At 37.9% G+C, this 15,509-nt stretch overlaps 2 protein-coding genes across 9 annotated transcripts in view; one reads left to right on the top strand and one right to left on the bottom strand.

The window, feature by feature from the left end:
• LOC145944346 (uncharacterized) overlaps window positions 1-15,509 on the bottom strand; it is a 180,955-nt gene that overhangs the window by 152,694 nt on the left and 12,752 nt on the right. For 7 of the 8 annotated variants that reach the window (XM_083052610.1, XM_083052613.1, XM_083052612.1 and 4 more), the window contains exon 1: window positions 87-2,066. In XM_083052610.1, the coding sequence (XP_082908736.1) occupies window positions 87-801 (715 nt within the window). In that variant the 5' untranslated portion in view covers window positions 802-2,066. Of the gene's footprint in view, window positions 1-86; window positions 2,067-15,509 lie in introns of those variants that run through there. The other variant, XM_083052611.1, reaches the window with a different exon arrangement.
• LOC145944327 (uncharacterized) overlaps window positions 800-15,509 on the top strand; it is a 281,689-nt gene continuing 266,979 nt past the window's right edge. Inside the window, exons 1-2 of the mRNA XM_083052590.1 lie at window positions 800-999; window positions 4,695-4,858. Coding sequence (XP_082908716.1) covers window positions 800-999; window positions 4,695-4,858 — 364 coding nt within the window. The remainder of the gene's footprint in view (window positions 1,000-4,694; window positions 4,859-15,509) is intronic.

Below are 15,509 nucleotides of genomic sequence, written 5' to 3'. Positions count from 1 at the left end.
CTCTTAAGTCTCATAATCACATATCGAATCATGGCGATTATATTGCGTATTTTAAAGAATTGCGTGTAAATCTGATTGACACTCACCCGAAGCACCACGAAGAGGTCCCGAAGGGCTGCCGCCGGTAGAGACACCCTCATCTTCACTGCTGCTGGTGCTGGGTTCACTGGGGCTGTAGCTTCGTCTGCTAATGTCAACCCTGATGATCTTCTGGCTGCTCACTGTGCCGTTGTTGTTGTCGTGCATCCTACTTACTCTCTCGTGTATAGTCCTCACGCGCGAATGCAGCTTCTGCTGCTGCAGAGAGCCGACAGAGAAGTCCAGAGGCTGATCAATGTCCGATTGCACTTGCGGATGATGCCTCTGCATCTGGCCACACACTGCTCCGACCACTAGACTCGGCGTTTGAGAGATCTGGGCGATCGACGGCTGCTGCTGCTGCTGCTGTTCCTGATGAACGCTGGCAGGCGGACTCCACCATTGATGCCCGCCCTGAATCGATCTCCAAGCCTCTATGGTGTTATTGTTCGTGGGACTCGTTTGCTTCTGCTTATGCGTCAACTGTTGCTGAGACTGTTGTTGCTGTTGTTGCTGCTGCTGGGCCATAGCGACCTCGACCAGGTTGTTATTCTCCAGCAGGTGCATACTGGGAGTCTGCGTCATCGAGGCCGGCAGAACGAAGGACGAGATGCTGACCGACGGTGGGCTAGGCTCCTGACGTTGGCTCCTGTGAGCGGAATGATGAAGCTGCGGTTGACGATGATGTTGTTGCTGCTGCGGTGAACTGGCAGGCACTACCATGGAGGGAGGAACCTGCCGGACGGTCCGCGTGGCCTCCACGACCCACCGGCGCACCGCCTCGCTGTCAAGACCCGCCAGCCCTGCGGACTTTGGCTTTGACTGGCCTCCGGGCGATGATAGACCCTTGTCGGGTATCAGGCCGGGTAGCGCGAGGACCCCGGTGCCCGCCACCGCGACCCTGGGTCCCGAAACGCCCCCGTAAGCAGCCAACGCCGCGAAATCCAACGTGGTCACCTGCTGGATTCACCTGCTGTCGACGAAGAATCCCACCGCAAGGTCCACGCAGCGGAAGGTCGTACGCTGATGACTCAATGATCCGCGTCGGCTATCATCGCTCGTAGAACTACGCTTCGAGATATCTCTCACTCGGAGATGCTGTGTTATTTGGCTCCTGATGATTCCAACACCTTGTGGCATTCACGTTGACATGTCACTCTTACGAAGTCTAGTCAATGTCTTCGATTTCTCGATGACACATAGTACTGCTTAAAAAAAACGCACTGCACACCCGTTGACGAGTCTTCACAGTCACGTCTGTACACAATCGTACGATGGTACTCGATTCTTCGATACACGATCTTGTCCACCTCTGCGTCAAAAACACTCGATCGTTGCTTGCGTAAAGAACAAAATCTTCACCTTTGTCACAAACTTCGCATCATCGTGAGCCCTGTCTCTTGATCTCAGCACATCATTTCCGTCGAGACGATGACCCACAACCATCAGTCGTGAAGCACACGAAACACACACTGGCGCTGCAATCAAAAAAACACTATGTCAATCGTTCTGCTTCGAGCTGCCTTCGCACGACGACGCACTCATACAAGTCTTTACGCCAGTGTCATTCGCAACTGTCATTGAAACGCCAGAGATAAGAACGCTCGCCGCTAAAATCATCAACAAACTACATCTACGCCGATATCATCAACGTCGCGATTCTTTAGTTAGTTTCACTACACCAGATTCACCACTTTCTATCTATACTCTGTGTATTTTCCTCGTCAGCTAGTCGCTGATCATCTGTCACGATCAGCGTTGACTCGACACAGCACGAAATATAGCGAAACGCCGGTTCCGGAAACAACACACTCGGTGGCTACTTGCTACTTGGACTGTCAACGAACTCTAGCTCTAGGATCGATCTACCTATCGCGACGTTGATCTGTGTCTACTCGCGCGGCGTGGCACACTCGAGCGAGAGATTATGCGACGGCTCTGATGGTTACAGAGCGGCGGCGGCTGGTTAGATGCTATCGCGTGCATGTGTGCAGCTACACTAGAGGACTCACGTACGTCCTACCGGCCACGACGAGCGGCGGCCGCGTCCACGGATCGGTGTAAGCCGAGGTGGGGGAGTCGTTAGGTCTCTCTCTCTCTCTCTCTCTCTGCGAGGGAAGAGGAAAGGCCGAAGCGAGAGACGAGGAAGGAGCATCGGACGGAGCGTTCACCGAGTAAACGGGACAGAGAGAGAGAGAGAGAGAGAGAGAGAGAGAGAGATGAGTGCGGCGGCAGGCAACACCGACACAGAGCCTGCACGATTGTCGCGAATGAAGGGAAGGGAGGCAGTCGACGCGTCGGTGGGGAAAGACGCCTCCAATCGCAGGGAAACGCGGCTCCGCCCGGCGAGCCAAAGGCGAGTTCTCTCCGGAACTCGCGCGAGCGAGAGCGCGCCTTTTTCATCTCGCGTGCATCTCGACTCTGTTGGTCTCCGCGAAGTCGAGGAGAGAAAGAGAGAATTAGAGAGAGAGAGAGAGAGAGATCAAACAGATTTGCATATGCAACGCTCGCCGCCAATCGGCGCGCTAGATGCCCCACTCTGGTCAAGATGACGACGATTAGACCTTGATACTTAAGGACCCGTTCCGTGACCGATGCTTAAGAATTAAACTCGGCTTGATTCAGACGCAACCGTCCAATCCGGCTACGAGTTGCGCCGGACCGGTTCGATTCGCATGCTTTTTCCCTCACGCGGATGTGACGAGCGTGTTCCAGCTTCGAATTGTCAAGGAGCCTCGTTGCTCCAGAAACGGAGATCGATAAGAGTTCACTGCGCGCACGGGATAATGATGAAAATGCGTTGACTGGTCTCTGACGGGAAAGTCACGCGCGAAATCGCGAGTTGTATTCGTTGAAATATATTTTTTGACATACCACGTGGACGCGCACGTCGTGTCACAGCTACCGGATATAATATAAGATCGTGCGGTTAGCGCGGACATAAGGAAGGGTTGGAGATAAAATTAGTCGGAGGAAGTCTGGCTCCAAGAAGTCTCTCACGCTATAGACCACCCACGCAAATCCTTATCGTTACGGATCACCGAAATTAGTCGGAAATCAAGATTTTTTGAATCGTAAAATAATTAATATTTCTAAATTAATTTAAATATCTCAGCATCGATATTTCTAAATTAATTCTCATTCGTTCTTCTATAAATAAAAAAAATTACTATAATAAAATACTATAATAAAAAAAAAACAGAGAAGAATAATTTCGTAAAATTTTATATATCATATATTTTGCACATTTCTAAAATTAAAAATGAAAAACTATCAATTATAATTTTCCCGATCACTCAATATTTTAAAAAGATTTAAGAATTCGTATGTCATCATGAGATCATGATAGATGCATTGAGATTTCTTCTCTAGAGATCTCTAGGATTGATATACCTGAGGATTGAGAGCTTGTGTTACGGTTCGATGAGATATGGCAGCAGGTGGGTACAGTTACAGGTTGAGATCGTTCGAGAGGGCGATTTGCCAAACAATGTGATTATTGTGCTGACCTACGGTATGTTTCTGCTAACAGGAACACAAGACGTTGTACTCAACAAATTAATACATTACAAAATAACCGTATGTTGTAATACAAGGTATTTATTACCATGTTTTTCTTCCCTTGTTGGAAAGTTTAAAAGCACAAGTAGAGTCTAATGAGATATATTTATTCTTTGAAGAAAATAATATAATAATATATGTATATACTCTTCAAAAAAATATAATATAAAATTATATAATTATCGTGTACGTGACACGATATTCATCAAACGCGTCATTAATCATGTTAATTATATGTATAACGTAAATTAATTTCAAGTTATTAAAAAGTCATTAATATTTTAAAGTAAGTATATTATTTTTTTAAGATTTGTAAAAATTACGATAAATTTATAATTGGTGGTCTTTAATTAGTTTCATCTAAGATTCCAAAAAAAAATTAATTAATTTGCGCGCGTGTGTATTTAATATTAACTATTGTATCGAATATTATATTTTAAGACACACAGAACATTTTGAGCTTTTAATTCCAATATCTCCCTGTAACTGTAATAATTCTTTACAACATGCATAATATGTTTTATTCATCATACATGTACGATGCTCTATTATTTACATTTGAAATAAGTGCATTGTCTTTTTATATATGCATACATTTAACGTTCCTGTCTGCTATATATTTTATCAATTGATAGAATCTTAATATCTTCAATCGATTCAATCCAATTTTTCAGTCGCTCGAAATAGCGAACACCGAAACGTCATAAATGCGATATAAAAATATAAACCGTGAAAATATCGACGACGAGGGTAAGTCGAACGTCCATAAACCCTCCCTATCGGCCGCCATGGCTCCGCGACCGGGGTACCTCTCGCACCTATCATATTTCCATACAAATCCATCCAGCCTCACCACTCCCAAGATTTGAATTCAGCATGCGCAGTGTCGGTGCAAAAAAAATAAGACGCTTTAAACTAGCCCTTTTATTGGTCGCGAGAACCGTGGCGCTCTCCCCACCCCTGCCTATCCCCCTTTCGCGTTGCACACACGTATATAGGCGTCAGAGAGAGTGCCTTTCTTCTTTTTCTTATCGCGCTATCATATTTCCATACAGCCGACGTCCACCACCACCTTCACCACCACCACCACCACCACCAGCATCACCACCACCAGCACCCGTCGTCTCCGCCGCCACCACCATCGTCGTCGTCGTCGCCTTCGCCGCTTTCCACCCCTACTTTTCCTACTCGATACCTAGCTCGCCCAGATTTGAATCCGGCATGCGCAGTCCCGTGCGCAAAAAGGGCGCTTTAAAGAGGTTCTTATTGGCCATGGGAACGCTATCCCCTTCCCCACTCCTTATCGCGTGTACCGCGTACCTCACATCACAAACGCAGCCTTCCTCTTATCGTGCCATCCTTATCCCCCTGCAACCCCCTCGACGGGGGTTTCGTCTTCCTCGTGCTTATTCTTTCTCTCTCTCGCGGACTTTCCTTCGTCCTGTGGTCCCCACTAACATTTCCTTCGTCCTTCGCCTCGCACATGCTAGACCGGATACATAAGAAGGGGCAAACCCCTACCTCGGTTCCGCCACCCTCGCCTTCGTCCACCGTGGACGCGACGAGGATGGAGATAATATGGGAACGAGGATAGCGAGGGAAGGAAGAGAGAGAGAAGGAAGCGGAGAGAGGAAAGAGAGCGAGCCGGTATTGATTTTAATGACGCCCCTACACCGACACGAAGTCACGAGAGAGGCGCGAATAATATGTACGCGCTCTCTGATTATAATAGCCAGTTGTATTATAAATGCGCTCGCGCGAAAAAAAATTATTCCATAGAGAGACTTATGAAAATTATATACGTGATATCTCGAACTTGTCTTTTCGGAATTATATATAATTGATGATGTTCGCTGCCAAAGTGTTAGAAGTTTGGACTCTCACGATATTCTCTCTTCTCTTCTCGTCGACGTAATCGAGTAAACTCGCGAGAGCCACTTCAAGGAAGAGGAGGAGGAGGAATCATCCTCGAGAAATGTCCGTAATGTCGCAACAATGTCGTGTCAACAACATACCTATTTCGCAACGTCGATAGTCTTTCGTCGTTAATATGAATTATTAAAGCGTCGTGACGAAGGGACGGGAGATAGGAGGGGAGGAGAGAAAAATAGAAACATCCGTGATCCGTTCCAGGACGGAAAGATCGCTCCCTGGGCGGAGTTCCGTCTAGCGATGAAGGGTGAAAATACACTTGCCGTGTAAAATCAAAAGGATCAAGTGGCGTTACCGAAGGGTCGGCATTTAAATGCCACGGGCGGGTCGTCCCTAATCTGAATAAAGTGGTGGCGCGAGAGAACCCTTTCCCCCTTCGCTATACGAAGACCCTCTTTTTTATTCATCGCATGCAAGTATTTGCATGGCCACCGATGACAGGTGCCGAGTTCCCCCTTCTTCATATTCAATAGAGGTGAGCAAGCCAGTGTATGGAAATAGATAGGTGTACCTGTTCGGTTATGTGCACCTCGCAACGAGGAAGGGTTGATCTTCGCCGCTGATTCGTCACCTGACACAGGTGAGCGCGCGAGATCTACCTGACATTCGCAGGTGATTTTTCTTTTTTAGAATAAATAATATCAGTCTCAAATGATTTCTTATATTAATTTTAATATTTCTTATTAAATTTTTATTTCAAAATTAACGCACCTAATTGATTATAAGCATAACAAATATGCTTTATAATTGAAGTGCATGCGTGTGAAATGTATTCGCAGGTGATTTCTTTAGAATAAATATTATTATAATCTCAAACGATTTTTCTTGCGCGAATATTAATATTTCTTATTGAATTTTTATTTCAAAACTAATGTAAAGGAAGTGTATGTAAATGTGTATATATTTATATAATAATATATTAAAAATATATACTAATATTATAATCATCGTATATGATGATCAAAACATAGCATGTATATGATATAATTATATATGCATACAATTAGAAGTTGTGCATTATTGCATTTTTCAACAAAAAAATATTATCTATATACCTATAATTTTCCACAATTTACTGCAATTTATACCACAATGCTACTTTAGTATTTTTCATTAATTTAATAATAAACAATAATAAAAAAAATGTTTTTATAATGCGATCTTAGTTCAAGGAATAATTCATCTTATGTCTATAGTAGTCAAAGTTAATCTAATTAAAACTCAGATTCAAGAACAACAGTATATAAGACATCTGCATTTCATATCGTATATTTTAAGATAAATATTATAATATAAAATACTATATATTATATATTTATATGGATGTACACGCGTATATTATCTTAGGATTAAATAATATCAAAATAATGCAATCTATCAAATGCTTTACAATTATTCAGTTTTACGCAAATTTGATAAAGATATTATTGTAGCACAATCTGTGGTCTAAAAAATATTTTTCTTTATTTGGGATATAAGTACTCTAAACACAATCCATTCACAATAGCATAGAACGAACGTATCTCTCGATTGAAATGCACCTCTCCGTTTATGCCGTTACAGCGATTTCGACTCTTAAAAATCTCGAGAAAATAAGAAACACACACAATCGACATCCATTTATCTAAAACACGCCGCGCGCGAGAGACCCTTCTATAACTTCCTGTGAGTTTCCTTAGATTCCTCGGCAAGGGTCCACCCTCCCCCAGTAAGCAATAAAGACGAGCTATTACAAGCAAAATTAGAGGGTTTGATCCCAATCGAGTGTTCGCACACCGCAGAAAACGGAAAAAATTCTTTTTCCATCCACGAGAACATTTTTTTTTTATTAAACACCCCTTAGCGCGCTCAGCGAGAGCCTTTCAAAGGCCAGGTGTGCCAAACAGATTTTTTTTTATCGATTCACGATAGACGCGCAATAAAATTGTGTCACGGATCAAGCCTTTCGCGATGCAAGATTCTGTTCCGCGCGAAATCGCTTAAATCTATGATGCCTAATGTAGAAAAACACTCCTCAGCATCGCTTTCGCATCGCGCCACAAAAGAGAGAGAGGGAGAGAGAAAGAGAGAGAGAAAAAAAAAAAAAGAGGGAGAGAAAGAAAGCACCGTCTCAAATTCAATGAATCCTCTCCATTCTCCGACGAGCTAATTTTATTTCGTGTGTGCGCGTACTTTTTTAAATTCTTCACGTACTCATGAAAACTCGGAGCGAACTCTGGTGTGATTGTTCCCGGCACTTCTCGCATGGAGAGAAGTTTCTGAGAGCTGGGAGAACCGAACTTTGCCGGTTTGCCATTTTCGTCGAATCAAAGGTATCGTTTTTATGTTTTTCTCCGTCCGTCTTTTGCCCCACTGACAAGGAGAGATCTCGAAATACGAAATTTACAAAGAAACTTTCAAGAAAGAAATGGCGAAATGAGGAAAAAGAATATGCAATATTTCAACCAGTAAAAGAATTAGTAGGTAAAAAAATAGTCGATTTTACTATTTGTTGATTAACATTCTTGTACCTTTTTTTTACTAACAATGACGTCTCATTCTGATCCTTGTTGAGTTTTATGCAGGTCGCTTATTTATTATATACAAAGTTGTCACGCTTCCTCAATTAATCACTTTTATATCTTTATGACTCTGGACGAAACTCGTAACCACATGCTAAAGCAATTCGCTTCTTTTTTAACTATTTTATAGCAGGTATTTTTTTTTAGTTTTTTCAGTAAAGTATATATATATATATAATTTTCAGTAAAATTTTCACATATATTGTAATACAAACAACAAGTTTTAGCTACGGTTCTTTTTGCAAGGATCGATTATCCTGTCGAATACAATAACTTTCACTTCATAACGAGTTTTTTTTTAAATCTTAGAGTTATTATAACCATTTAACCATAAATTGTATGTAACCTTGAAGCACCCAAAACCAAAAAATGTTCGTCGTAGTATCATAAAAAGTATAATATATAACTGTATTTATGAGAAAAGAAAAAAAAGAAAAACTTGATAATTACATCTATTATCAAAGTCTATAATTAATTAATCTTTCATATATTTATTGTAATTGTGTGCAGAATTTTGAGATCTTGCAATAATCTGAGAATAAAATTATAATCTAAAATTGTTGCGAGTTGTTACGAAACGAACACCTTGTATAGGTATATAATTAAAATTTATTATGTATATTTTACCAAGTTATACATTATTCATAGCGAAATTAAAACTAAAACTCTGTTTACTTGTTTCAGCGATGCTTACGTGGTTCTTTTTAATTATTTCAAGCGAAGACTCACTCTCCAAAAGGATCTCTCTAAAGAAATGAGAAATTTTGAGCACGATTTTGCAGAGTCACCGGTCATTTTTAAGCGGAAAATATTCGTTCCCGCGCGGGGGGAAAAGTATGTGAGCGAGAAACGATTAATTTATTAATCTGTACGGCACCACGAGCGTGAAATCAAACATATATCAGGTACGAGTTTTCAACCCGCGGGAAATATAATGAGATCTCGCTTTCGAAACGCTGGTATATGTGTGTGAATAGGGATCAAAGAGAGCCGCGATCCGTTGCCGACTCGTCTCTCTCTCTTTCTCTCCCCCAAGATCGTCTCTCGCAATTTTATTAAGACCCCTCTTTCTCTCTCGGACACCTTCGATTTTTCCATTTTTCCAGATAATTCATTTCTCGTTCCTACGAAACTGCCGACCTTTCCGCATGCCGGAAAATGTCAGAACGTTCTTCATATACAACACGTTTTATATGAGGATAAAACGAACGATAAACGTGATTGTTCCGTCAATTGCGAAGGGAGGAAGTCACCTTTATTTACCTTTCTTCGGATTTTTATCTTCGTTTAATCTCGAGACATTTTTGCGAGTATATTTTATAATATATTGCATATATTTTTTATATTATCTTTCTTATGTATATTTTAAAAATAAAATTATATGAATTGTTTTATATATTATATATAAATTACAATATTATATATAAAACAATTCATATAATTCTGATTTTTAAATATATTGTATGATAAAATTAATATAATATATACAATGTATTATAAAATATATTGTATATCATATATTATTATACAATTCTCTGAAAGTTCATGCAGCTTGTTCCACTTGCTGCTTTTTTGATTTTAATCTGTTTTAATTCATTGTATATATAATTAATATATAAAATTGTATATAAAATTTATTGCATTAAAAAAATCGATAAGCTGACAAAAATATAAGACTGCAATATAAGTTTTACTCGATAAGTTTTGTACTCGGTTTTGTATATATGCTTTAATACACTGATGATATCGAGAATAAAAAAATGTAGATGAAAATAGGAAACTCTTATAGTGAAAAAAATAACGATTCAAATATCTGACAGCTTTTTTTTCCAGACATTTCGGCGCAAAGTGCACGATTCATCGTCCGTCGCCAAACTGGTTCAGTGAGCGGCGGATTATCCTCGGCTTTGCGGAAGTTTCGCATTAAAGGAAACGGAACTCTCAATTCTCGGCGCGGCCGGTCGTGCAACTCGCGCGATGCCGACGACGACACGAAGATCACGAAGAAGACTTCACGGGCGGAGGAGGAACGAGCGCGGCGAGAGAAAAAGAGAGCGGTAATTTTCTCGGTGTATATTACGCATGTGCGAGGGAGGGCGATTACAAAATAAGCGGGTTCTCTCTCTCGCAATGATTAGCGGATCAAGGCCGGCCTCGGGACGAATTCGGATGAATGTGACGTATATGTATACGCACATATGTGACTCTTCATCTTTCCCCGAGATAGCCAACTTGCGCTCGTGCATAGTATTTTTTTTATATATTATATTATTTTTTTATACACTGTAAAAAAATGTTATGTATTACGTAAAAATATGTAAAATTACATAAATAATAAATAAATGTATACATTTTTATTATTTATCGTGTAATTTTACACTTATTATTTATGTAATTTTACATATTTATATGTAATACATTACACCTTGCATTACACTTTTCTTACAGTGTATATTTTTTTTTTTTTTTATATATTACCGCGCGCACACAAAATGAGCCGAAAGAATTATTTTGATTACAGAAATGATCGCAATCTCAGAATATATGTTTATCTCGCGAGATGAACAAATAGATAGGATCTAAATCGACTTATAAGTTTGTAATTAGTTCTTCCTAAAATAAGTGTGACGTATTTTCGCTGGAATTTTTCCACAAAAATTTCGCATATATATCTAACTCGAAGCTAATAGAACACGGCTATGATATTATATAAATAAAGGAACATATTTGACATTTGACATATGACTTGTACTTTCCGGATAAAGGAAATTAATAATTTAATGAATTAATTAATCAATTTTATTTTCAACGCGATCTTTCTAACGCAATAAAGAGATACTGGAGTCTGTCGCACTTCAATGTATCATTTCTAGAATTTATTTGACATTTGACATATGACTTGCACTCTCCGGATAAAGAAAATTAATAATTTAATGAATTAACTAATCAATTTTATTTTCAACGCGATCTTTCCAGCGCGATAAGAAGATACTAGAATCTGTCGCACTTTGATGCACCGTTTCTAGAATTTACGTAATTTTCAGCGACACGTAATAATGCTCTCTCTCGGATACATCTCGTTATCGCTGTTGCTGCTGTTCCATTCCAACCGGCGAAAAACAAGATCTATCCCGAGGACTGTATAATGAGCAGGGGCGCATTCTTGACATTCTAACGTAATGTTTCGCGAACGCGAGCGCGAAGTGACCTCTGCCTCGGTCTCGCACGATTTGCCAATTGTCCGACAACGTTCCTTTCCTCTCTCCTTTCGGCTCTCTCGCAATCCCCCCCTCCTTTCGTATGCGGCCCTTTTATCTCTCGGAATATTCACCGGATTAAGGTAATTGTGCAACTACTGCGTGGGTGCAACCGCGCGTTTTACGCACTCGACGCGTGAGAGCCCTGTTCTTACATAATCTCTCAATTTTACTCTGATGAAGCGAAGAACGCGCGAATGCAGTGTCGTTATTAATCGCTAGTTCACAATATCAAAATAAAAATAATAAAAAAAGAGAAAAGACACGATCGAAGATGCGCAAACGCATTATTCGCAAAAATTCAACAAAAAAATAATTCATCACGGATAGAAGGCAGATACATAAATAATAACCTCGGGGATATATATCAAATTAATATTCGTACATTATATTTCGGAAGAATTATGTAGCTCGGTAAGTTACATAAGAAAGCGTCGTTAAGTGTGTTAGTAAAATATTTTAATGAAAGATCAGCTGAAAATATATATTTTATTATAATCTGGCGTAATTGTGTGCATAATAATATTTAAGAATTATTATCATACAAATTGAACGAAAAAATATATATATATATATTTGTAAAATATTATCTATATATTTTATTCATCCAATTTATATGATAATAATTGTTAATATTTTATAAATATTAGATATATATAAAATATAAAAAAATATATAATAAAAATAAATTATATACATAAAAAATAAATATAATTATGTATATACATATATAAAATATATACGTATGTATATGTACACAGTTGAAAAATTTGTGTTAAATTTAACAAATATCACCTGTCCCAAACGGTCCACAGAAATTTTTGTGTTAATTTAACATAATACGGATATGTTAAATGGTGACACGAATATTGTGTTAATATTTTAACATAAAATAAATGCAAACTTCAAATAAACTTAAAATAAATTTTGTGTAAAATTAACATAGTTTTAATGTAAAAATTAACTAAAAAAATTGTTAATTTTACATTTTATCACCCCCACTTATATTATAAAGTAAAATTAATATTTTTTTTCTGTAAATTTTAACAGATAAATCTTGTCACTAATAATACGGAACATATTTATTGTGTAAAATTAAAAATAGATATACATTGTGTTATTTTTACACTTTTTTAAAGTTGTTTTAATAATTTAACATTTGAGTCCAATTAACATAACAGCAATATGTTAAATTAACACATGAATGTGTTAAATATTTAACACAAAAATTTTAACGGGGACCGTTTTTAACAAGAAAACACAAATTTTCCAACTGTGTACATAAAAAATAATATATAAAAAATATTTAAAAAATTATATTGTATATAAAAAATTAAGTATTTTATAACACACGACAGAAGCAAATCGGAAACGATGTAGCTGATAGACGGAATACCGGTATTTAACGGTGGGATATACTGTTTGGTTGTTGGGGTAATGGATCCAAAGCGGTAGCAACAGCGACGACCTAAGGGGTCGAGGTCTAAGCCGGCGGTGTTGAGTTTCACAGCGATATCAAGCGTAATATAGCACGCGCCTCAATTCAATCCAGCTGCCAGCCACTGTCACAGTTAACGAGTTACACTTTAACGGGCGGAAGGATTAATTTCTACGTCAAAGCGCGTTCCGCGATCGTTATCGAGATTCAGGTGCCAGGGAGAAGAATATCGAGTGTGCGCGGTGAAAAAAAAAACACATATCCAGAAATATGAAATATTATTCTCCGCGATATCGATCATAAAAAACTAATATGTTATCTTAATTTAATATTTAAAAGATAACCGCGAAGAATGAAATTCTCTCTGCCGCTTAAATAAGAAAGTGAAACATTTTCGGGAAAAATAAAAATCGATCGAGTGCACATTAATCTGTTCACGCGATGTTTTACAAGATTCAAAATTAAAAAATTCAAGATTTAAAAAATTGCCAAATATATCCGAATAATAATAATAATGTCTGACAATCGACAACAAACTGATGTTAATTAATCGATACGGAGCGTTACTGAAGCATCCCTTTACCGAGCGTTTTCGCTGATCATGGTAACGAGATTCGTGGAAAAAAAATGATAAATGACGTTGACAGAATGGCACGGTCGCGTGCTTATGCGACTTTGTAAGAAGAGAGGAAAGACTTCGTAATTGTGCGCGATAATACTGACCAGTAACGGATTCGCTAAGAGAAGAGCGAACAAGAGATTATTTGAAGCTCCAAGATCGCTAAGAGATTCTAAAAGTAAATTGGTTCGCTTATTTACAACTTCTAATTCCTTAAGAGTTCCTAAGTCTTGTATTGTAGTTTGTATTTATTGTTAAAAAAAATTAAAAATTTCAATAGCTTGTATGCAATTATATATGCTTGTATGTATAAATTGTTAAAAAAAATTATATAGCTTGCCGGCCTCAATTTGTTAATAATATATGCTTGTATAAATTGTTCAAAAAATTAATAAAATTTTAAAAATTAAAATTAAAAAATTAAATTAATTAAAAAAATGTTTCAAATTAAATTTCAATAGCTTGCATAATTATACATATATGCTTGTATGTATATAAAATATAAATTGTTTTAAAAAATTATGAATTTCAACCTTGCCTGCCTCAATTTGTTAATAATGTATGCTTATATAAATTGTTCAAAAAAATTAATAAAATTTTAAAAATTAAATTTCAATAGCTTGTATGCCAGAAATTTGTTTGGATATTACGAAAGTCTAAAAATACTCGTATTAGGGGTCCCCGATGCCCTGAATCCATCACTGACACGGATGATCGCGAAGTCGGCGAAGGAATATAATAATCATACGCGGAGTGTTACGCAGTTGCGTGGCACGAGTGTATACGCACCGCGGCGATGCGGTGAACATCAAAGAGGAGTCGTCTAGTTGAGCCACTTAACGTCCTCAAGTTTCCACATTAGCGAGGCAAAAGCGCGGCCGATGACGAGGAGGAGAAGGAGGGACCACGCATCTTCGCGGAGGACGTTCAACGCGCGAAAGAGCAGGGCTCGCGCGTTCTTTCTTTTTCTTTGCATGATAATATCATAATAACGCGATCGATGTTTGCCGAGCGCGCTTGTAAAGGGACCGATTTCTTATGAATTTCGTTTTACGAGCCCGCGTTACACGTGGATAACAGCCGCGTAAGTGAAATTATCGTTTTCTGGTCTCCAGTAAGCGCTTTATATTGCAACAAATTATCCATAAATTATAACGCACCGTAAAAGATAAGATATGGCTCAATATTTAGCAATAAACGCATATATATATGGAAGAATTAAATTTAATTAACTATTAAATGACCTTTTTAATATTGCTTTATGTGCTAAAAGCATTTTTTTTCCTACCTCACGTACTGGATCAAATTATTAAGTACACAAATAAAAAATATTTAAAAAACAATAAAAAATATTTTTAAAAAACAAAAAAAATAGAGATAAAATAATTCGATATTCTAATAACAAAACAACTATACAATTGCACGTGTATATATTTCTGCAATTTAAGAATAAAAGGAAGGAGAGTATTATTACATGCTTAAAAACAATTAGATATAAGAAAAATCGATAGATAATTACATCGATTCGTTATCTTCGATCAAGAGGATCACTAGTCACTAGACTGTTCTGGGAAATGAGAATTGATATGAAACAAAGCAAGCATATATGGATGGTCCTTAAGCCTCGCGTGCCGCGCTCGCATTAAGTGGAAGATATAAAGCGCGCTTGTCGAGATATGAACGATTCCCGGCGATCGCTAACGTTCTGAGTAAAATAATAATCAGATTTTTTTAAGCTCGCCACGAATGGCGCCAGTGAAGTTACATTAGCGTCGTTCGCTCGAAATAATTCGACCACACGCCGCGATATATATATATATATATATATATATATATATATATATGTACTACAGAATAATCATTTTTCATCTCACAAGGCCCACCCAAAATACACATAATAAATAAAGTGTGAAAAAATTTATAGATATTAAAATCAAAATTAATATTATACATATTCATCAATTTTCACACGTTGATTCGATAGTTATTATTTTCATAAATTTTTATGTTGATTCGATAATTATTATTTTCAGAAAATATATAATAAATAAAATGTGAAAAAA

The sequence above is a fragment of the Prenolepis imparis genome, unplaced genomic scaffold (assembly GCF_030444845.1).
Source record: "Prenolepis imparis isolate NDT839.2.m4 unplaced genomic scaffold, iyPreImpa1.0 SCAF_13, whole genome shotgun sequence".
Lineage (NCBI taxonomy): Eukaryota > Metazoa > Arthropoda > Insecta > Hymenoptera > Formicidae > Prenolepis > Prenolepis imparis.
This window is presented reverse-complemented; position numbering and strand designations above follow the sequence as displayed.